This window comes from Siniperca chuatsi, linkage group LG19 (assembly GCF_020085105.1).
Source record: "Siniperca chuatsi isolate FFG_IHB_CAS linkage group LG19, ASM2008510v1, whole genome shotgun sequence".
NCBI classification, from domain to species: domain Eukaryota; kingdom Metazoa; phylum Chordata; class Actinopteri; order Centrarchiformes; family Sinipercidae; genus Siniperca; species Siniperca chuatsi.
The window spans coordinates 17,005,707-17,028,236 of record NC_058060.1 but is presented as its reverse complement, the minus strand read 5'-3'; the positions used below and the strand labels follow the sequence as shown (position 1 = coordinate 17,028,236).

Here is a 22,530-nt window from a genome sequence, read left to right as displayed (position 1 = left end):
AGCTTTTTGGGACAGTAAAGTGTCCACTGCTGGTATCATTTTAACAATTTTGTTCAATAAGCTTTAAGATTTGCCTGAGGCAAATTATTTTCTCAATTAGCTGCGAACTGATCTTGTCCTCTAGGAAGATTTTCTATCATTTTAGCAGCTTAGACCAGAAGCTGTGCTTATGGCCAAAACAACTTGAGTCTAATAGAGGTGGGGATGATTGCAAGGTATAATCAGATCAAATCTCTATCACATTAATTGACTCCTTTCCCTTGTAAATTGACCTCATTTTTAGCCAAATGTTTTTTTCAACAGTTGAAGGCACTCTTTGCAAATCTTTTATTTCTGCAATGAAGGTGAGAAAGTACAGTATATGACACATTATCTTGTCACCCTTTAAAGAAGCAGAAGATAAGCCATTTCTATTATACACATAGACTTTTTGCGTTCCTCTTGGATGCAAGTGAAATGACTTTCTGTCAGCAGCTAATGTCAATATTTTAATGACATACAGAGGAATTTGACAGACCAGCAGAAAATGATTTAATAAGGCAGCGATTTGTAGTTCAACTAATAATGATTCATTAGTGTCAGTCTCCTGAGTTTTCCCTCTTTCCCATTCCCTTTTTATTTGATATTCATAATGTTCTGAATGGAACTGAATGATTGGTTCAACCACTGGAAGGAATCTAAATCAGAAAATAACACATTTTGCTCCAAAGAAACATCTTGGGATGCAAAATATATCTGTCTGAGTTCTAAAAAATGGGTACACAGAGGAAGCAGTGATATTGCAAATATGTTTCCCTGATGTTGTTGTCGTTTATTGTTGTGCTGTTGGGCAATGGCAGAGGCTTATGTTAGACCTCAACATTTGCTAGAGTCGTTGCTGTAGGCTTTGCTCTGACAGAATTATCCACAGAGGAAAATCATGCTTCCTGTCGTGATGTTGGATTCTGGTGGAGCTAATGGAAAATTTGCCAAGACATAAAATTTGATTTCTTTTTTTGTAGGCCTCGCTGCAAAGAGCATGTTGGAAAAGTCACTTTCAGTTAACCTACAAATGGGTGGACCTTCAGCAGGAGGACAACTGTAAAACTTCTGGTGATTGGTCATAAAAGTGTATTTTTTTCATTCAGGATATAAGTCATTCTTGTAAAAATGCCCTACTTAGATGCCACAAAAGTTACAAAAAACACAATTTCATCTTTTTCCTCACTCTGTACTCCCTCTTGACGTTCACATTGACTCCACCTATTCAATGAAGTAATTTGATTGACCCTCTCCCCTCTTTCTCTGGCAATAATGAAAAGGGTGGTAAGACAAATGTTCCCCACCCACAGGCTCAGACAGAGGTGGGAAAGGCTTAAGCAGACTCTGCTCTGATACTTGTCAGTTGCTATTAACCCCCCCCCCCCACAGGCCCTTTCTCCAAGGGTAAACATCCCTCCGCCTCTCCCATCCGTCCACTCCGTTAGGCATTTGGCCTCCCACAACACACAAGAACACACCAGGCCCGGAGAACTTTGTGTACACATAAACAGGCGTTGCATGTTCTTGTCCATTGGTCTACAACCGTCTCTGCTCTCTGAGCAATTTGATCATAAGGCAAAATAAAAGTGGAATAACAAAAAATAACCTAATGCGGCCAGGTTGATATCAGAGGGAAGATGAAATGCAAATAGACAAATGCCCTTATGTGTCAGGCCTGTAAAACTGCATTTGCTTACGTCATTCTCACTCTTTGAAAGTGCATAAAGCAGTTTCTGTCCCCATAAAGCTTTGTTAATTAAGAAAGTTTGAATTTGAGTATTAAAGCTGCCTAATCCCAATAAATATGGATGAGACTTCTGTCCTGGACCCTATTTAACAACCTGCTGTGTCTTACCCTTTTTCTTTCTGTGTTAGCTTTTTTATGTTCTCTATCGACCGAATTGACTGCCTGCTAATGAGTCATTATCGTGGCATGATTTCATAATTACCCCTCCACCTGACAAACTTAATACACTCTCATTTAGCCAGTTTTAGATTATAAAACTCCTATTTCTGAAAATATTCTGTAAAGCCTGTGACACACAGGATGTTTTCGTTAAGCCGGGCTATTCTAGGAACAGCAGCTACCTGAGCTCTGGAGTTGGAAGTTTTGAGGAAACCTGTCTTCAACTTATACGTAATCTGTTTTGGTCTGTTTAGAGAACTCCTTCCTGCTCTGACTGATAAATTGACTAGACCATGTAAATACTGGAAAGAGGCCCAGCAGAGCAGTTTAATGAGTATCCAATAAAACCATTTCAGGCTAAACGTAAAGACCACCATGTATGGATATGTGAAGGCACAGAATCAAGTCTGTTTACTCTGAGGAGTAGTAGTAGGATTATACTGTGGCAAGTGTGACACCTCTTAACATCAAATCCGTACCGCAGCTGATAACAGACTTTGTGACATTTCCTAAATTTCCTATAATAGCTGGGCACTGTAATTTTTAGTATGTACATATCATCCAGTGCAACGGTGTGGCTCGTGTATGTGTTCTTGGACAGTTTTTGGACAACAATGGAGGTCTATGACACAGAGGAATAAGACTTTGGCTACATAGGCAATACTTGTTAAAAAGAGTTATTGTTTTATTGTATCATTGGTTTTGGTCTTTTCATTGGATTTCTTGTCAATAAGAAACATCTAGACTATCGCCAGACGCAATATTCTATCATGTAGGTCTCTTTAATTAAGAATCTAAGTTTTTTTACCTTTCTAGATCTTGTGGTCCAGATTGCAGTCCTGTGCCAGGGAGCTATTCCACCCCAGGCTCCCCTCAGAGTAATGAAAGCTATCTTGTAAAACCTGACATTTTCAATGTTTGAGTAAGTCTTTTACCTTTCTGCTTCACCTCAGTACCCTGAATAGGTTTCAATGTTATTGCCAGTGTTAATAAAAGCTAAATATGTCCCCAGTGTGAAAATATTTAGTAATGTTTCAGCAGTCTTTATGGCTGAAAATCATAATAGGCCTTAGGTATTTTCCATTTTAGCCTGCCCAGCAGTGACGGGGTTCTCGTCTGAGTTTTTAGCTTAAAAGCTCCTTCACAAAACACGTTGAGAAACATTATATTTTAAAGCTCGTCTTTACAGATAATATCTATATTATGGCACAGTCATATGGTTTACCAGTCTGTCATTACATTTCCCATAAATAGGGGAAAACTATGGCTAGTAATTGGTTTGCTTAGAGTTTCCATTCCCCCAAGATCCCACTCCGCTTCTACCTTAAGATTCAAGGCCACAGGACATTCCACAAAGTTCTGAACATTTCCAATAATTTCTATAATCGCAGGAAGAGGGGATACAGCCCCTTAACACACACGTTCACCCACACACCAATACACAGTTCCGTCCCCTGTGCCCTGTATCAGCTTTTCTTAGCACTTTGTTTCGAAGTTTCCTTCCCATCAGGTTTTCCTTTCACAAGAGTGTGCTCCCCGGCAGCAGCACAACAATGCCTCGCTTCATTTCAGCTCTCCAAGATCTGAGACCGCTGGAGCCAATGGGCTGCTAGGCACATGCTAAAGCCATTAGGTGGTGGATGACAGTGGTTAGCCACAGAGGCATCACAAAATAACCATCTCACTACGTACATAATGAAGCCGAGGGAAGGAATGGGGTACTGTATCAGCTATCTGCGTGTGTGTGCACGTGCAGCTGTGTTGAAATGTGGCACGTTGCCTGTCCAACCAGTGGACTGCCAATCATGCAATACGCCTCTCAAAAGGAGGAATATGCCTTACATGCCTTGTTCACATATTAAGATATCAGTTCATATTACCCTCTGTTAAAGCTTCCTGTGAATTTAGCCAAATGCTGCTCAGTATCTGCTCAGGCGGACAGATCCCAGCCATGGTTGAGGAGGCCTTTTATTATTAGACTCAGACACATCCCATTTGGTCTCTCAGTCAAGCTCAGACAGTTTGATGGAGGACTCTCTGTGGAGCTGGAGAATGACTTAATTACAGTCACTATCTCAATCTGAATTTACTGGGAGTGCATCCATAATGCATGTCTTACTTGGTATTAGCGTGCCCCAATTAAAGTCGACCAATAATCGTGACAGAACTACAAAGTTGAGTTTCTCTGCAGATGTGCAGCTAGGCTTTATATGAATCGTTTGGAAAGCAGGGTTTTAACTAAGGACTGTTTTCATAATTCTTTTTTTTTTTTTTACAGTTTTTTCAATTTTTTATTTGTTCTAATACATATGTAGACTATAATGTCAAATGTTATGACACATGCCCATCAAAATGTAGTTAAACCTCCTACCAACCTACACTGAAACCTACACATACCTAGGGTTTCTGGCCAGCTGACGCATGTAAGTCCAATATTCACTCTTTTAGCTCTGTTTTGGTGTCCACCAACTCCTGAGGGCCATATCTGGCTCCTGGCTGCTAAATGCTCCACTATGTTCACCAGCTAGTCAATAACGGTGTCTATCCACTGTTTGGTGCTGGGCAGGGAGTGTACTGTGGGTTGATCACAGCTTGCTCGCTGAAAACAGCTGCCTGCTGTGGCTGGAAACGGGTTGACATCAGGGATGAGAATCGATCAAAACAGTAAAGTTGGTTGGCTGTAAAACTAAAACAATGAGCTAAAAGATGCTAAAACTTGCCGTAGAGTTGAGAGAAAGTGGAGAGTCGGGTGATAATTCTTTGTGGATTTGTCACAACAAACAACTCCTTTCACATTATTCATAGTTATTTCATTCATTGTTAATATCAAATATTGATTCAGCGACTTTAAGGCAAAGGTAAAGTCTTCAAACTGCTTATTTTGTCTGACCAACATAAAACATTTTTTAATTTACAAATATATAGTGGAAAGGAGAGATGCCATACTAGCCAAAGACCTTGTGGACATTAATTCTTGTGTACATTCTGAAAATCTACTGTGTTACATACATTATTCTCCTTAAATTAGTTAAGCTTTGTAGACCCAGAGACTGTTTGAATTTTGCTTTATTCCACTGCATTGGGTTTCACTTTATTGTGTTTGTTGTAAACCCTGAACAAAAAATGTATCTGCATCAACAAGGGAAAATCTCTCCTTCCAAAAACAACCAAAAGATACTCTTTGGACTATTAACCAGTACAGTTTCTATGGAGCAGCTGCATACTTCACAGCACATAGTCTGAGCGTTAGTTCTCTGATTTCCATTAGTCTAGATGATAAGAAGGACATACAATATTTCTTAAATTGTTCCCTTTTAAGGGTCTATACTGCACTGCAGTTGTTGGTCTGTGGGTTTGCAGCATGTACAGTATCATTTCCATGGGGGTTATGTGTTACACAGTATGTCCCAGTAAGCTGGATTCTGTGCTGCTTTGATCAGGGTAGAGTCCCCTCACTAATCCGCTTGAGCTCTGGATGTTTGCCCAGGACACGTATCTACACACACACACATACACACACACACACACACACCTACACACACACACTCTCTCTCTCTCTCTCTCTCAGACACACACAAATTGTGATTAAAAAACAGATGTCAAGGCCTAGCCAAAAAGATGAAATGGTCTGAATAAATCAAATGGGAACAAACTGACATAACACTCAGATCTCAGACTACACATTTGCGTGTACTTATGTTTCAGTATGCTGTGCCACTTTTTGTGAGTTAGAGGTTGTATCTGTGGTGAAGGCTATCCCATTACACTCTATCTTGTAGTTGTATATATCTAAGTGTACACAATAGTGCTAGTGCTCTTTATCCAGAGAAGTTATAACTACAATTTAATGATGTCATGCCCACCTGGGTTTTTATGTCTTTAGTCACACATTGTGGGGGGTGGCCATGATCTCTGAGCCATATTTTAATTACAGCTGCAAGACACAGACAGGATTAGGAAATGTAAACGCTCTCCTTCTGTCATTTCTCCTTGTCTTTTTAGGAGCCATTTAAAAGCTCTTAATAGCTCAGGGCTTAACTGCAAATCTCTGTGCCCTGTATTTGAGCGCTAATAAACAGGTGGGAAGGGATTTTTATCTGGATTCAGCTGATGAGCGGAAAGGGCGTAATGAAAAGATGGAGATGGAGAGAGGAATGGGAGAGAAGAAACAGGAGGAGAAAAGTGAGGAAGGCATTGGAAGAAAGAAGGAGTGCTACTTGAGCGTTTGTCATGGCCCTCCCTGCATTACATCACTGAGATGCTTCTGCACTGATGACATCGTCGAACTGGGGGGGTTGGCCCTGGGGATGATGTCATTAATAACCAATCAGAGAACTCAGGGCCGGTACAGTCTGGCCAGCTCCTGAAGCTGAAATAGTAGGATCTCTGAAAATGTCTTTTTCTCCTCGCAAGTCATGGAGCTTTTGTGTCTTATGTGCTTTTTTCCTGAGGTTATTTTTAGACTTGTGTTAAAACAAACATATTTCAGAACCAGTTCCTGCCTCAACCACAGGGCAAAGGGTAAGCGGAACTGAAACTCCCTAAGAGGAGAGAGATTTAAATATAACCCTAAGGGAATTTGTATTTAACTAACTTAATAGCACAAGAAGGAACTGCTTTGTGCCTGTACACATGAATAGACCAGTTTCGTCTTTACCGAGTTTGGTAAAGACCATGCAGTGCTAAGCATCCATTTCAAGCCGGGGAGGTCATGCCAGTTTGACATTTTAAATTCACTTTGACTGTTGTTTTTAAGGACTTTTTCATCACTTTGCTAAGATATCAGTACTCTACATGTATAATACACTGTTAAAAATATACTTATGACCTCAGTGCTAAGCAAACTTTGACAGAATTTTCTGTATAAGCCTTATTTGGAGAAAGCAAGCATGAGTGAGCACGTAGACAATCATTATAGGTGGACACATAGCTGGCATAGTAGGCATTTAACCTGTGACTTTTCATTTGCAAGACAGTTCGGACTGTTTTAAATACTTTTTGTGGTAATCTGTCAAATTCTGAACATTTATTTGTTACTTTCTTAACAAAATAACGTGTAAAAACCACAAACACATCGTCCTGTCCATACCATTTTCTTACATTGCTTATTTACTTCCAGCAGAAGCAGTGCAGGTAGTGTACAGAGTGTACTGCCTGCCGCATCTGGAAACAACACTGATGAGAATTATTGAGAATGATCCAAAACAGTAAAGTCGTGGGTCATAAAACCAAAACAATAAGATGAAAGACTCTAAAATGATCCTTAAAACTGAGGGGAACTGTTGAGTCTGATGACAGTTCTTTGGGTTTGTCACTACGAGTGACCCCTTTCACATTACATGTATTAATTTGATTAATTGTTAATATAAAAATATTGATTAAAGCTGCTTTAAAGTTGTGACTTTATGCCCAATGCCCAATCTTGCATGTTGAATCCCCTCTTAAAGTTTTATAGTTAAGGCTGTTAAATTAGCCTGCTGTGCTGCAAGGGGGAGGAGTAGAGCAATTTCATATGGCATTAAATCAGGTCTAAAATATGAAATTCCTCACAACTGTAGTACAGAGGCCATTAACACTAGGAGGCAATATGATGCCAGGTAATTATTTCATGTACAGAGATTAAAATCAATCACTGGCACTGCAGTTAGCATTGTTCCCAGTTAGAAACATTGCTGCCATCCATATACCCTGTGACCTGATCCCTGCCTGGCTGTGCATTATGGCCCCACTGTGGTGAAACTATTAAACTTTGCAGGCACTCACTTTTTCTCCTCCTCTCTCATGGGAAAGCTGCAACATTTCTGTTGCTGCAACCACACTATAATAAAGCTTGTGTTGTTTCTTTTCTTACTTCCCCTCAAGTTGATCACCTGCATTCTTGTGATTCCACTAATACTTCTCAGAGCATTGAGGTGAAAGAATGCACTTAACCATTACAGTTTATGCATACTTAATGCATTAAGGCATTTTCTCCCTCCCTCTGAATAGGTCTGGCCAAGCTGGTCCACATTCACAAACCTTCCAGCCCCTTCTGCTCCACAGAGCGTTATGCTTGGATACAGTCCACCCACTGACCCACACATACACACACATCCATAGCGAGACACACGGACAGCACACAGCAGGTTTCACAGATAAAGACTGGGACAGAGGCACTAGTGTTCCCAGGATTCTCAGAGTGGCTCCCCCTCCATGGGGCCTATTTCACATCCCTCCACCACCTGCATCACTTATCAGCTCCAGCAGCACTCACCTCTCCAAAGCAGGCTGGAGCCACTCAGCTTCATCAGCTCTCTGACACGCACAGATGTAAACACTTGGCTTTGTCTGCGTGCAGAATATAACGGAATCTGAGTAGTTTAGAGGGTTTTGAGCAGTACATTTTGTGACAAATCATTTGGTATTATTTTGATTTAGTAACACATTTCATCTTCATTGCATTCCTGAACTGTTGGGTAGGAATACGTTTTAAGTTTACGCAGGTTACACTGTGCTAGAATGCGGATGGGGGGGGGGCAATACGCAGTGCAGAGGCGAAACTGTGGAACACATGATTGACTGGCTGGCAAAGTCCGGGCCCTAAGCTGCTTATCACTATGAAGAGAGTCAATTGCAGCGCAATCACTTTTTAATAAACTTGTGAGAGAGCAGGCATATTGAAAGACATATTTAAATGGAAGCCATGTGCAGGCTGAACGCATAGTTAACTCTCTGCAGCAAAGGGGACTAAAGTTGCTTTAATTTGCTTAGAGCTTTGCTGTGATATCGCTAGTGCGTCTTCACATACATCTGTCATAAAATGTGTCTTATCCATCTAATTATCACCAGATAAGAGGAGCAGAGTTAAAGTAAGCCATATAATTTATGTATTGTATGTATATGTGCATGTGGTTATGTGCCTGTGTGTGTTTTTGTTGATGTGGGGTCATTCCTATTTTCCCAGAGACCTATGTTCCCCAGATTTATATGGCACATAATGAGAACATGACAAAGGGTCCTATGTTCCCCTATGTTCCCCAGTTCTAGGGTTAGGGGGTTAGGAGGTTAGGGAACTTAGGACCCTGGGAACATGGATACACTCCTGTTGATATCATAAGGACATGTGCTGTTTGCACTTGTTTTGAATTTGTTGTTGCAGTTCCGGTTGCAATACTTAGGCAACGTGCTGCAGGCTGATGGACAGTCTGCATTAAAACTCAGTAGGCTGAAACTGTTTTAGAGAGGTGTTTATTCAACTTTATAGCCACTGAATTGTATTGCGTGTTGCTGAGTGGCAATTCTGAAATTTCCTTTTTACCAGTGAGGGTAGAGTATATACAGACAGACAAAACAGTTGTTCTATAACAGAACAACTGTTCATTTTGGTATTGAAACTCAGATATCAAATCGGTACCAGTATAAAAACAATGAAATATTTTCTAGCCCAGTGCACTCTTGTCTTTTATCCAGGGTGAGCATTCAGGTTGAATCTCCTCAGGAGATTCTGGTCCTCAGTAGGTTGCAGCGGTCAACCTGGAGTGAGTGAGATTCCAAAGAAAAAGTTTCTCTTCGGCAGGGGCGAAGAGGTAGCAAATTCCTCCTCTGTGGCTCCTGGGTGGATGTCCTCCTCCCAGCTGCAGCTGTTCTCAGCATCTCTCCATCCCTCCCCCTCAGGACACCACCGGCCTCACTGTTGGCCCAGAGACGGTTGTCATGGGAGACCAGCAGACATCTGAGCCGGTGGCTAGGTTGACTTACACCTACTCTGGCCACGAGTTAATGAAGTGTACACACTGCTGGGGTTTACTGGCAAACACATGTGCACTTGTGTGCGCACACACACGCACATAATTGCACACAGAGACACACCAGTTCATTAAGCAGCACTTAGTGTCTCAGTTAATAAATGACAAAGGAAATATGCTAGAAATACATACACACTCACACACTAAAATTTCTTCCTGATCATTGCACAACATGCCTGGTGCATGTTCAACAGCACCCCCCGGTGTGATGAAAATGCAGTGCATCTTAAAAGTAGCAACAACTTGTTTAGTATAGAGATGGTAATAACCGGTTATTTGCTTCAGATTGATCCGGGGCTGATGAGTGTCAGAGAGGGGTAGCAGACAGACACTGTTTGTGCTGATGAGTGGAGCTGGCCAATAAACAAAACTGTTTGTTTGAGTTGTGCTCTGGCTGTCTTAGGGGGAAGTATCAGAACTAACTGCTCTGCCAGTAGCTCTTTTCTCACCTCCCCATGCTTGTTTGCTTTATTTGTCGTACAAGGGCAGGAAAAAGAAGACGGGAAAGGAGGGATGAGGGAGACCAAGAGCAAACTGATCGGTTTGTAGACATGTGAATATTGATTTTACCCAGGATTTAAATATTACTTAGTTTACGAGGACAGTGGAACAGCCTTATTCAAAGGCTTATTCCAAGTTAAATTTTATTTAAGTTGTAGTCTGTTCAGTAGGAAGGGTATTAACTCTTCACTTGAGTTAAAGATCCACAAGTCTATCCCACTCCAGATAAGCAATTCTACTTGGAGATAAAGCAGCAGTAAAATCTATTTGCAACGCCTCATTGAGTCCAGCTACAGTATATGCAACTACTTGAATATGCTGGGAGTCTCCTGTGTGACAGATATATATGTAACCTTTATTTTGCAATGTTAAGCTGTCAAATTCACTGATGTTCCATAGCTGTTTTGATATCACATCCGCTCACTCCACCGCTGCAACTATTCCCAGCGCTGACACCAACACTCACACACTAGACCACATGTCTGTAACTCATATCTTTTGGCCGACTGCCTGTCAGGTTGGCAGCCCTGTCTGTTTATAAGGCTTCACCAGAGTGGAAAGTCTGGACAGGACTGTTTATCTGACTATACACACACACACACACACACACACACACACATTCTTACTGTACATATCCACGCAGACACACATGTATCTTAATTGAAAGGTGCATTGCAATCAGTGTATGTACCACAGAGCTGAGACAGATGTTGCGGTGGTCTTAGCTAACAGGGTGGGGACCAATGTTCATTAACAGTGGCACGGCAGCTGGGAGATGCCTCATTAGGTGAGAGATAGAGCGGAGAATAAATGGGAAAGAGAAACAGAGAGAGACAGAAAGATAGTGGTGAAGAAAAAGAAGAGCAAAAATATGAGTAGAAGAGGAAAATCCAGTCATGTGCTGAGTTACAAACTTCAGGAGAGGAATCTGACATCTGAATCCCCTGTGACTTTTTTAAGCCACTAATGAGATTTCATTTGTCAGCTTCATATGTATAATTCGTATGTAGTGCTTTATTTTATGGTAGTTTATTCCTGAAGGAGTGGACAGTGGTTTTAATGAGGAGGACAGTCAGAGAGAATACAGTTGAGGAACAATGGCATCTGTTGACTGTACTGTAGTTTACAGTATAATGTCAGAGTCCCGAATGGACGCCACGGCTAAGGGTGAGTGCTCTCACAGTACACACGAGCATTGTGGACTTCACTCAACAGGTCACATAAACACACAGAGAGGAGAAGGAGGTGGTTCAGTTATACAGTCAATGAATATAGTTTGTCAATGAATAAAGAAGAATGAATAGGGGGAAAAAACTAAAAATAAAGTACAGCTCACACTAAAACTATAAGAATTTCTAAATTATCTTAAAACTCAAAACCAAATTGAATTCATTAATGCCGGTCCTCTGCTAAGAAAGCATAAAAAAATTGATCATAACAGCCTGTTCTCCAGGAATGTTGACATTCTGACCTGAAACTTAGATAATCAACCTACCAAATCAAAACAAAGCAGCACTGATCTACGGCCTATTGGAGGGACCGACTTGGGGGTAAAGGTCGCCTCACTCACAATGGTCTCTCTGATTGGTGGATTTCATTTGTGGACAATTTTCTCCGGCGACAAGCCTTAGGCTAAACTAGAAGTGAAATCCCTCCTATTTATGAAAGGCTTCTATTTTCCCCTTCTCTTTGAAAGGAATCACTTTCACAGGAGGCATGTTTTTCCCATTGTGTGCAAAATTCAAAAGTGTTGACATGCCTGAAAATTGTAGTTTTTATGACTTGAACATGCAAAGAGTGAAACAGATACCCAGATAGGAAGTCAGATATTTCCTGCATGTGAGTGTTAGCGCATAAATGTCTGTGCTTGTATGCATATTTATGTGTGTATATTTGTTGTGAAAAATGTGGCCAGGCTGCATTGCAGGGGCATTTTCAAACTCTGGGTGTCAGTCATCTGCACGGAAAGAACTTATCTGTCAGATCAGCAATCACTGACAAGTCGGTGTAGAAATCAGCTTCTTTTTCTGTGGGCTTTGAGCGGGTCACCTCCACAGACTCTCACACATTAGCCTGCTTGGCAGGGTCAGTGTGCAGCACTGGCTGTGGGTGGAAGAAAGTAACGTGATAAGTGAAGGGCATGGAATCAGGTGGTTTCAGTCTGGCACAGGAAGGATGACTGATGGGAAAACAAAGGTTCTTTAGGCACAAGATTCAGAAGAGTGGGAGAATATGTCCACAGTTTTTATCAGTTTTTCCAAGCCATCATTCGAGTTTTGGGTCTTAAAAAGTGTCTTAGATTTCAAACAACTTAATGGGATTATCACTTGAAGAGGTTCAGCATATTTGATGAAGTTGATGTACTTGCATGTTGCTTGCAATTTTTGAATTGTATCCACATGGGTGAAATGTGCTTATTGTAAGTCGCTTTGGATAAAAGCGTTCGCTAAATAAATGTAATGTAATGATTAGATGATCATTTTGCTAACCAACTTATTTCAAGATGACATTATAATACCTGAGACTCTACCTATTTTATTTTAGGACATTGACATTATAAAACAAGAGTCTACAGCACCACTAGTGGCTCTTTGGGGCTATACAGGAGTGCTTTGAGCTAAATGCTAACGTCAGCATGCTAACATGCTTACAGTGACAATGCTAATGCTGATGTGTAATGTTTACCATGTTCACAATCTCACTTCAGCAATGTTAGCATGTGAACATTCGACTGAATGTACTACTGAAATGAAGACAGTCAGAATCAGTGCTGAACGTCACGGTGGTGTGAACGGTGATGCGTTAGTTTACTGATGTATTTACTGAAGTGCATTTAAACGTTGCAGTTGTTTAGTCAACCTCATAGTTTTGCTAGAGGAAAAGTCAGGGGATCACAAAAGTCATTAGAATCCGTTGTCTCGGAACCAATGAATGTATGTACAAACTTTCAAGGCAATCCAATATTTGTGAAGATATTTCAGTCTGGACCAAAGTGGTGGACCACCCGCTGCTAGCATGGGTAAAAATCTTGTAATGGGTCATTATTATATCAGCCCACTGGCAGTATTTTTCAAACAACATTTTAAGTCTCAGTAACAGTCCAAATGACTTGTTAAAATGGATATTATTGCAGTCTATTAGAAGCTTAATTTATTCTAATCATATTTAAATAAGATCCTTTTTGTACACTAGGCTCAGTTCCACACAAACGGATCATCTGATACCCCGACTCTGATAACTTTTACATAATAAAAATACTTTCAGACAATCAACAGTGGACCAGTACTGTTATGTGTACACACTATGCATGGCTTCGCGGTATTGCTATGTGAACCCTGCTTTTATTGCACACAACAGGGCTTTGTATCTAACAGCATAGTTATGGGACAGTAATAGAAGGGGAGAGTGGGAGTGCACACAGGGATACATTCCTCCATAAATAAGTTACAACCAGAAAGTAACTGCAAACAGCAGGAGGCCCCGCTCCTCATAAGACCTGGGTGTTCATGGGCAAGTGTTTCATGTTGTCTTTCAACTGTGAGGACCATCATTTACTCAACACTGGCAGCTGTGAAAGAGAGAGCGACATTTTTGAATTATTGGAGCGAGACACAATTCACTTGCAGATCCCTTGTGACACTCTGCAAGAAGGAGGTAATTTTTTGGCCTGGAATGCTGACAGTAAAAGTGCAGCGAGGCAGGTTGTTCAGACCACAGGATGTAATTGTTGGTTTGGAAGAGCTGCTTTAATTATGACTTTGGGCTGGCAAAGGCTGACCTGTTGGTTGGTTGTGATGATGTATGTGTCATTGTCAGGACAGACGAATTTTGACACAGAAACACTGGCACCAACTGCTAAGGCAAAGATGAAAACTAAAGCATTTCAGCTGCTTTTTTTCAGATTTCAAATCTCAGACCATATTTGACACTCTTTGAGTCGACTTTGGATTATATATTTCCAAATATTTCATGTAAATGTTAGAGCAAAAGCCCTGATAGCATATAAAACTTTAGGTTCGCCTTGCATCAAATGTCATTTCCACTGAAACATCATAAAATATTTAAGGATAGTTGTAAGTTTGCCAAATCGCTGGGCACAAAACTTCAACAATGAAACATTGTTATTGGTGACTTTGGGCTCAATTTGTTGTTGTATGTATATGAACCTTCAATGTTTTGTGGAGTTTTATAGCATAAAGATTCATCAAGTTGTAGGTTAAGTCAGTTCTTGTTTCTGGACTCTATTTTGCCTGATTTCAGCAATTCTACAGGGAGAAGGAAATCTATCAGAAAGGGATAAAATACCATTTTACTATGTTTGATAGCTGTTGCTCCCACCATCTGCTCATATAGAAAATTGCTGAACACATCATGCTCAAGCCTGTTCTTTGGGGGTTGTTGCATATAATTCTGGGAAACATCACTAATTTATGCAGAAGTAGATGAGGCAGCTTGAGGTAAAGTTTGTGCACCAAGAAAGAAATTTACCACATTTCTTCACATAACAACTCTTGGAATTTAATGAACATCATAACTGTGTAAAGAGTATTAGCATAGCATGAAGCTAACTCCACAGTATAATTAAATGACATGATCCCTGTCTATTGGCCTGCTAACTGTCTGCCTATTGTGGCTAAGTGTCTGAGCATGTGAGCGGGTGAAAGCAGACAGAAAGTGGGTGGATGCAGACTTGTCTCCATATGTTAGACATTATCCGTCAGCTGCTGCATTGTGTTTGTTCATGTGCTCAACCTACCACTTTCAATTACATGGCCCACAAACTAGGCCATTGATCCCCTCACGTTTTCCTGTTAAGGTACGTCAATTTGTGCCTTCTTCTTGCACATTTAGATCAGATCACTTACAGTACATCAGCAGCTGCAAAGAAATGATCTCATGCAGAATCGCAGCCCATCCCCCCACCACTTTACATAAACACACATATGTGTCGGCTATAGACATGTACATACTGACATGTTTGCACAATATATGAAGCATGTTTGCTGACTGTCACTGTTTGCAAACAGGACAGTGTTGCTTTTCATAGACCCCAGAGTAGGAGCAAACACAAAGACTGTGGTGTTTCCTGTTAGGTTCCTTGGAAACAACACTGCCTGCAGGACTGAAGCTTGTCTTAGTCTGTTGTGTTGATCAGATAACTCGATCACATATTAGCTGGATGCCATGTGCTGAGAGCAGTTTTGGATGTGGCTCAGAAGTAGGTTATGACACATTTGAATGCATGCTAGTGTCTAGTGGGCCCCTCTGCAGGGACAGAGTTAAACAAGAGACAGCTTGCAGACAAAGTCTTGATAAAGAACAGACTGTGTGTGTATATATATATATATATATATGTGTGTGTGTGTGTGTGTGTGTGTGTGTGTGTGTGCGTCAGACAGTTGTTTCACCTGTTTCAGGGTCCAGTTTTAACTGTGGAGAATGTGTTTCTTGTCAGTATCTTCTTTTACAATGCTCTATATGCTCTCTGTCTTCCACACACAGATTTACATTCAGTCTAAGACCATTCCATGGTAGCAGAAGGCTTTAGCCCGAGGGTGAGGGGCTAGTCGCACTGTGTCCTGGAATGCAGTTGACTTTTTAAATCCCCACCAGTCTATCCTGGGGCCGTGGGGCAGGGCCTATCTCAAGCCCCTTTTTCCACGTGAGATACGTCTGGAATCTCTAAGCAAGCAGTTAGCCAATTCTCCCAGCCTTACTCTTTTACCGTCACTGTGTGTGTGTGTGTGTGTGTTGATCCCAAGGTGCAATGGAAGAAGAAATAGCAGATGAAGACAAAGATTGTTCACTTGGGGAAGGTAATGAGCTTGCTGACATGCCATCCGCAAATGAATTCAGATCCTTTTAGAGGTTTGAGTTTATTCTGTCTGCTGAGTGTAATTTGGTTAGCAGTGGGGAAACTGTGTTTGGGAGTTAAAAATAGGATTGGAAGTACATGAGACTACTGCGACTCTGAACTTAAGCAGGGTGGGGGTTTGGGCTGATGGTGCTGGTGACGGGGCTTGATCATGACGTACCACCACTTAGTATTTCTCAGAAATTATGCTTGCTTTTTGTGTGTAATGATCAAAGCAGCTTTGTGTTTTCCTCGAAAGATCTGCAGGTGAAAACAGACAAAAACTGTAGATTGAAAGACAGAAAGGAGAAACTTAGTGGAAGAAAATATCGGCACGGCACATGAAAACAAATCAGTTGAATTATTGCAGCTCCTAAGCATGCGTTTTTTCTGTCCCAAGTTGTCGCACTAGATTAATCTATGAAGTCTCAGTCCCAAAATGTCTTTGAGAGGCAAACAAGAAATTCATTTTTCATATGTGGCTTACAGCATGCTTTCAAGCTTTCAAAGAAGAAAAGAAAAGCCATATTAAACCACCCACCAAATAGTGGCAAATCACTTGAAATATCGTCCTTCAACTGTTGAAGAGCTGAACTCTGTAAGAGGTCCTTTATTTTCTGCCATTACCCTCTGAAAGGTATACATTATAGCTCTACCTGCCTGTCTAGAAAACAAGGCAGCAGATCAGCTTGCTTTATTGCTTCCTTCCCCTCTGTTTTCACACTCCAGCAGCTCTCTTCCTTTGCTGGCATCCATATTCTCTTCTTTATTTCCCTCTTCTCTTCTCTTCTCTTCTCTTCTCTTCTCTTCTCTTCTCTTCTCTTCTCTTCTCTTCTCTCTCTTCTCTTCTCTTGCATAATCTCATGGGATAGCTTTCAGGTTGATGGATTATAATTGTATTCCCCAGGCCCTGATTGATTTCAGACAAGATAACAGAGTGCAAATATGTTTATGTGCTTAAGGAGGTTGTGGTTATTTTATCTCCATTCTGCCCTAAAATCAGATGTTCATCTTTAACGTCACTTTTTTGTTGTAGAAAGTATTTTCATATGTGATAAAAGGGGAAAGTATGCTTTCAATCAGAAACATGCTTAATGTCATGTCCCTGAATGCTGTGACATGACATTAAGCATGCTGAATGCTGTGAGCAAACTAGACATTCATTACACAATCATCAAAAAGAAATGTCCTCTTCCTCTCAATCTCAAAATGTTGCAAAGCTCTGGATGTATAAACAGATGCACTGGATATCGTTTCCAACTTTCTCCATTTCTGCCTCCTTACATTAATGGATATCCTTGGCTTTTTTTTTTTAAAGGAAAGTAGCCTGAACAGATGTTTCAATTCAGTGTTTTCATCACCAATATGGTGTCTGTCGTATTAAAATTGTCAATTTATTGCTGAAATGTAAAACAGCATGAATATGTAATGAACTGGGCTGACTGCGTATGAGATAATGTTTATTTCAGCGTTGCTTCTGGAGAGAATGTTAACATCCTTTTGCATATGAAATCAGTCAAGTTTCTCTTTTATTTACTTCCTCATACAGAGTATGTTATAGTAAAAGAGACGAGCTTACAGTCTTAATTTCTTTGATATTGGCAAAGTTTAGGTCATGGATAGTTGAATTTGCCCTGACATGCCCTCTTTATGACCTATGGAAGAATAACATGCACGCACGCACTTATTGTTGCTGTCAAAACAACAGCACAGCACATGTGTTTTGACCCCTTGTCTCTGTGTCCCCTCTGTTCCCTCAGAACAAACCAAAAGCAACCTGAAGGTAACCTCCCCAGAAGACGTCGAGCACGTAAGCCGCAGACAGGCCTCCCCAAATGGGACGGCCCCTTCAAGAGGGGACGCCAAAGGCAGCCGCACTGTCCCTCGGAGGCACACATTAGGGGGAGCCCGTGGCTCCCGAGAGATCCTGGCTATGCAGCCATCAGACATGGACAAGAAGAGGGAGGCCTTCCTGGAGCATCTGAAGCAGAAATACCCCCATCATGCCTCAGCGATCATGGGCCACCAGGAAAGGCTGCGAGAGCAGGTCAGTGGCCTGAGAGAGGCCTGGGTGTGCAATGATGTTGTTTGTTAGGGTTCACATTGTTAGGATGATCTGAATTATAAATCTATTGTCTTGTTTATTTCATTCGAGAGATTACAGTATTTAATTTTAAAGCTTCACTAATCAGTATTTTCAAAATGGATCAAATGACTAAGTGTAATGTGAAAGGTGTCGCTCGTAGTGATGAACCCACAGAGAAATACCTAACTCTGCAGTTCCCCTAAGCTCTAAGGAGCGTTTTAGCACCTTTCAACACATTGTTTTTGTTTTCTGGCCTGCAACCTCATCCATCTTGTTTCCAGCAGGAGGCAGCTGTTTTACCATCTAATAAACCTATTAAAAGTCTACACTACAAATGAGTGCTATTGTTGTTGCATGTCCACTGGATGTGTAAATTGGCAACTAAAAGGTGATAATATGTCAGATGTCATGTTTTTAGTTTATTCCTCTGCCCCAGAGTGGCCAAAAAAAAATCTATTAATATATTTAAGACCTCCTGAAACAACTATATTTACCATAATTTCATATTTTAGTTCAAATGAATCTTGTACAAAATTACATCTGGCAATTTAAATAAGATACAAGTATTCAATTTATTAAATAGCTAGCTAGCTGTTTTGCCCTGTTTCCAGTCTTTGTGTTAAGCTAACCGGCTGCTGGCTCCAGCCACATATTTACCATTCAGATGAGAGTGCTTTCAGTCTTCTCGCCCAACTCTCGGCAGAAAACAAATATACTATTTCCTAAAATTTTTTAATTAATTCTTTAACATCACTAAGAAGATAAACAAGGGATGACAGTACAGATTACCAGATAAATAATCATGTTTGTGTACTAACAGAATCACTTGTAAACTTCTAAGTGCTTTTGTCCACTCTTGAAGTTACAGGTATTTTTCTTTTTCTTTCCTGACTGAGGCAAACAGTGCAACTGCAAAATTGTTTTTTGGTTTGTGTATTTCAGACCACAGTGTGGTGTATAAGGTATAGGCCTACATGTCTCAGTTATTTTGGAGCTTTTACTGATTATAAAGTCTCCTTGTGCCTTAGCTTTTTGAAGTCAAGTAAGTTGATGGTGGAGTAAGTTGATGGGGGAGGGCGACACAGAGGGAGTCACTATAGGTGGACATTTGGCTCACCTGGTTATTGTCTGTTTGTTTGCTCAGGGTCAGAGAAGACAAAAGGGAGATGCAAGATGGCTTTGTATCCAAAACATTGAGGTAATGGTGAGACTGGCACTGAGCCACAGGGGAGCTCCAGGCAATTGTACGAGGCATTGTGTAAGAGGGATTTTGTGTGCTGTTTTCAGACCTGCCTGCACACATGCAAAGTAACCCTTTTCGTGAGGTGCTGTTTCAATCCACTGCACTAATCATGAACTCTGTGAATTTGCATAGCTAATATCAGTCAGTAGGGTTGATGGTGTCATGTTACTCCAAGCAACTTGGTAGTGTGTGTGTGTGTGTGTGTGTGTGTGTGTGTTTTGGGGACATGTGTGCTTATCTCTACTTACATAGTATATCAATCAACAGATAAGCTATCTATGAAAAATATGTGTGCATTTGCTGTTATTATCCAGTGCACAGGGAAAAGAAGGAAAGAGTTTGTTGTAAAATTGAGGTAGTCAGACAGGTAAGTTCAGCTCCGGACTGGGGTGGAGTCAGAGTTGCCATAGTGACTCATGATGTCACCGCTGGAGGGGCTCAGTTTACGTGTAGGTGCCTGCTGGAGCGAACAGGCTGAGTCTGTGTGTGAGCAGGAACGCTGCTCTGCAGAACAGGCGATGGATCTGAAGATTGTCTGGAGGCATGGCTCTCTGTAGTCCGCAGAGGAATAAAAATAAACTTTTCATACAGACGGAATAAACTTGTCACATCGGCGCCTTCAGCCCGGGCATAGGCAATAAAGGTAAGATATTATCGGAAAGTTTGCTATTCTTTTTGGCAGTCGGTACATTCTCAGACATTCAAAACAGCAGTATGTGCCAGTGTGAGTAGGCTACTACTACACTATCGCATGGATTATTGCGCTTTTAAGCAACGTGTTAGTGCTGCTGCAGACAGAGTGCACACCAGCAGGGCTGCCAGGTGCAGCAAACTTCCAAGAAGCGAATGCAAAACTTGGCGCACCAGTTTTATCAGGAAAGAAAAAATCGGACCAAAAGTCTTTGAGCGCAACCGATTTCTTCATTCCACTGATGTTTAGTTAGACGGACGCTAACGGGCTGTAAATCATCCATAAGGTTGCAATCACCTGCAGCGCCACACAACCTTAACGAGATGGCAATTATACAGTCATAATTGCAGAGCAAATTATCAACTGCGAACGGAAGTTACGGGTTCTATCATAACAACATGCTATATCTTGCACGATATTGATGATTTATGATTATGGAGACAACTTCGCCAGTAACTAATTATTACGCTGTTAGTTGCAGCTATTAGGCTATAGAGATTTTGTGAGTAATTTTAATATTTCTTTAGATGTGTTTTTAGTGTCAGTTAAATTAAAAAACAAATATCCATCTGTCAAATGGAACCTGTAGTGCATGTGGACATGGTTTAACTTCAGTGGCTTCTCCTGTTGAATTTTCAGCTTTTACGTTGCTTTTTCACTGTGTCACTCATTTCAATGGACTTTGGAGGTTAGCTTGTTTCTGGGATTACATGTCATTATTATGTGTCCATTTGCTGGATTTGTTCAGTATCACATATTTTGTGTGTTTTTACAAGGCCAACTCCTGTTTATATGCATACTGTTGTAGGGATTATAAGAAGCAGCAAGAGGAAGACTATTTTATTATGTTTGTGTATGAACTTTTATATATGTGTATATATATATATATATATATATATATATATATATATAATAGAATGTAGAAAATTATATTTTGGGTCATTCTAGGGTCATAGAGAATTTAGTTTGGAACTTACTGGCCTTATTAGCAGGGATTATCTAACAGTGCATTCTTATTGGTAGAGTTACTATAAAAAATATGAAGTTTTATTCCAGCTTGTGTAATTTTAAAACACTTTGAAGCTCATCCCTTAGCTGCTGAAACACTGAAATAAGCCGAGAGAGATAAAATGATTGTTGGTGATTGTCAGTTTGTAAGACATGACACTTTTAAATAGATTTTTTGGAATGAAACTCCTCATATGTAATTCAAATGCTGGGAGTAAGATTTGAGTGATGACAGGTCTTGTGAATATATCATGTCAAGGAAGAAGATACAAGATGCTGTCACAAAACAGACTGGTCTGAGCATGAATTTCTGGCAAATAAATGTAGCGCTGATAAATGAAAATCATGACTCTATTTGTCATAATCTAATTCAGGATGTCAAGAGGAATGCAATCATTCACTGCTACTATAAACAGCAGAAACAAAACAAAAATGACAAGTTTATGGAAGCGTTTGTCATTTTGTGTCCTTGGGAGGTATAATTACTCTGCTTTGAGGAAAAACAACAAGAAAACAAGTGGCGTGGCTGTGAAATCTGTGATAGGTAGTGCAGAGGGAAGGAAAATTTGCTATAGGGCTCACGCAGATGTAAAAGTGCCGACCATACAGGAAAGACAACACCAGTGGCAACAATGCATGCTTCAGGTGAGAAAGAATTGTCTCCGGAAGTTTGAGTTACAAAGGTCAAGGTCAAGCGGAGGTTGGTAAGATGATATCGCTTTCTGAAAAGTGGATGACCCCACTCCACCCAGCATGACTGCACACACACAAACACACACTGACTGACATATTCTTATATAAGGTGCCCCTCAATTCTTCCTCCATCTCCTTCTGTGATCCTTAAACCCGCAACAAAAGCGAGTGGTTTAATTTCCTCCTCTCCTCATCCAGGCCTGCAAAGACCTGGATCCCACCCAAGGGAGATGAGATAATATCCCACTGGCCTGACTGCCACCCATCCTCTCACCCCTCTCTCTCTGCCCAGGGGCTTTGACTAGCACAAACTAAACCGCTTGACCGATCACAGACACACATACACACACTGAATTCCCTCCTTCCGCCTGTGTGTCAGTGTCTGTGTGTGATGAGCTGTGACTTGCTAGGCCAATGGTTTCTCTGCAGAGTGGAGCGGCCATGTTAGGACAGCTGTGTGCAGTTGTGGGGAGCAGACAGACAGACAGGTCTGTTACCCCCAAACTGTGATAATCCATTGGTTGATGAGAGCACAGATTATGGTAACAGTGTGACGGTCAAGATGAGTAAATTGTTTTCCAGTGCAAGGTTTGACAGGTGCTCACGGTGTAGTTCGCTTACAGTATGGGGTTTATTGTCAAAGTGGGCTGTATTGGGAAAAGGTGATGTCAGGTATTTCTATGCATGCGCCAATCAGAATTGAACAATACGAGAACCAGAATCTGGTGACAGAAAGATAAGCT

At 40.9% G+C, this 22,530-nt stretch overlaps 1 protein-coding gene across 28 annotated transcripts in view; it reads left to right on the top strand.

Annotated features, from left to right (window-relative positions):
* The window catches only part of si:ch211-285f17.1 (sickle tail protein homolog), a 110,233-nt gene that overhangs the window by 47,306 nt on the left and 40,397 nt on the right, over window positions 1–22,530 (top strand). For 18 of the 28 annotated variants that reach the window (XM_044176812.1, XM_044176814.1, XM_044176801.1 and 15 more), the window contains exons 2-3: window positions 17,827–18,113; window positions 19,297–19,350. In XM_044176812.1, the coding sequence (XP_044032747.1) occupies window positions 17,827–18,113; window positions 19,297–19,350 (341 nt within the window). Of the gene's footprint in view, window positions 1–15,893; window positions 16,029–17,826; window positions 18,114–19,296; window positions 19,351–19,844; window positions 20,039–22,530 lie in introns of those variants that run through there. The other 10 variants (XM_044176815.1, XM_044176805.1, XM_044176804.1 and 7 more) reach the window with 3 other exon arrangements.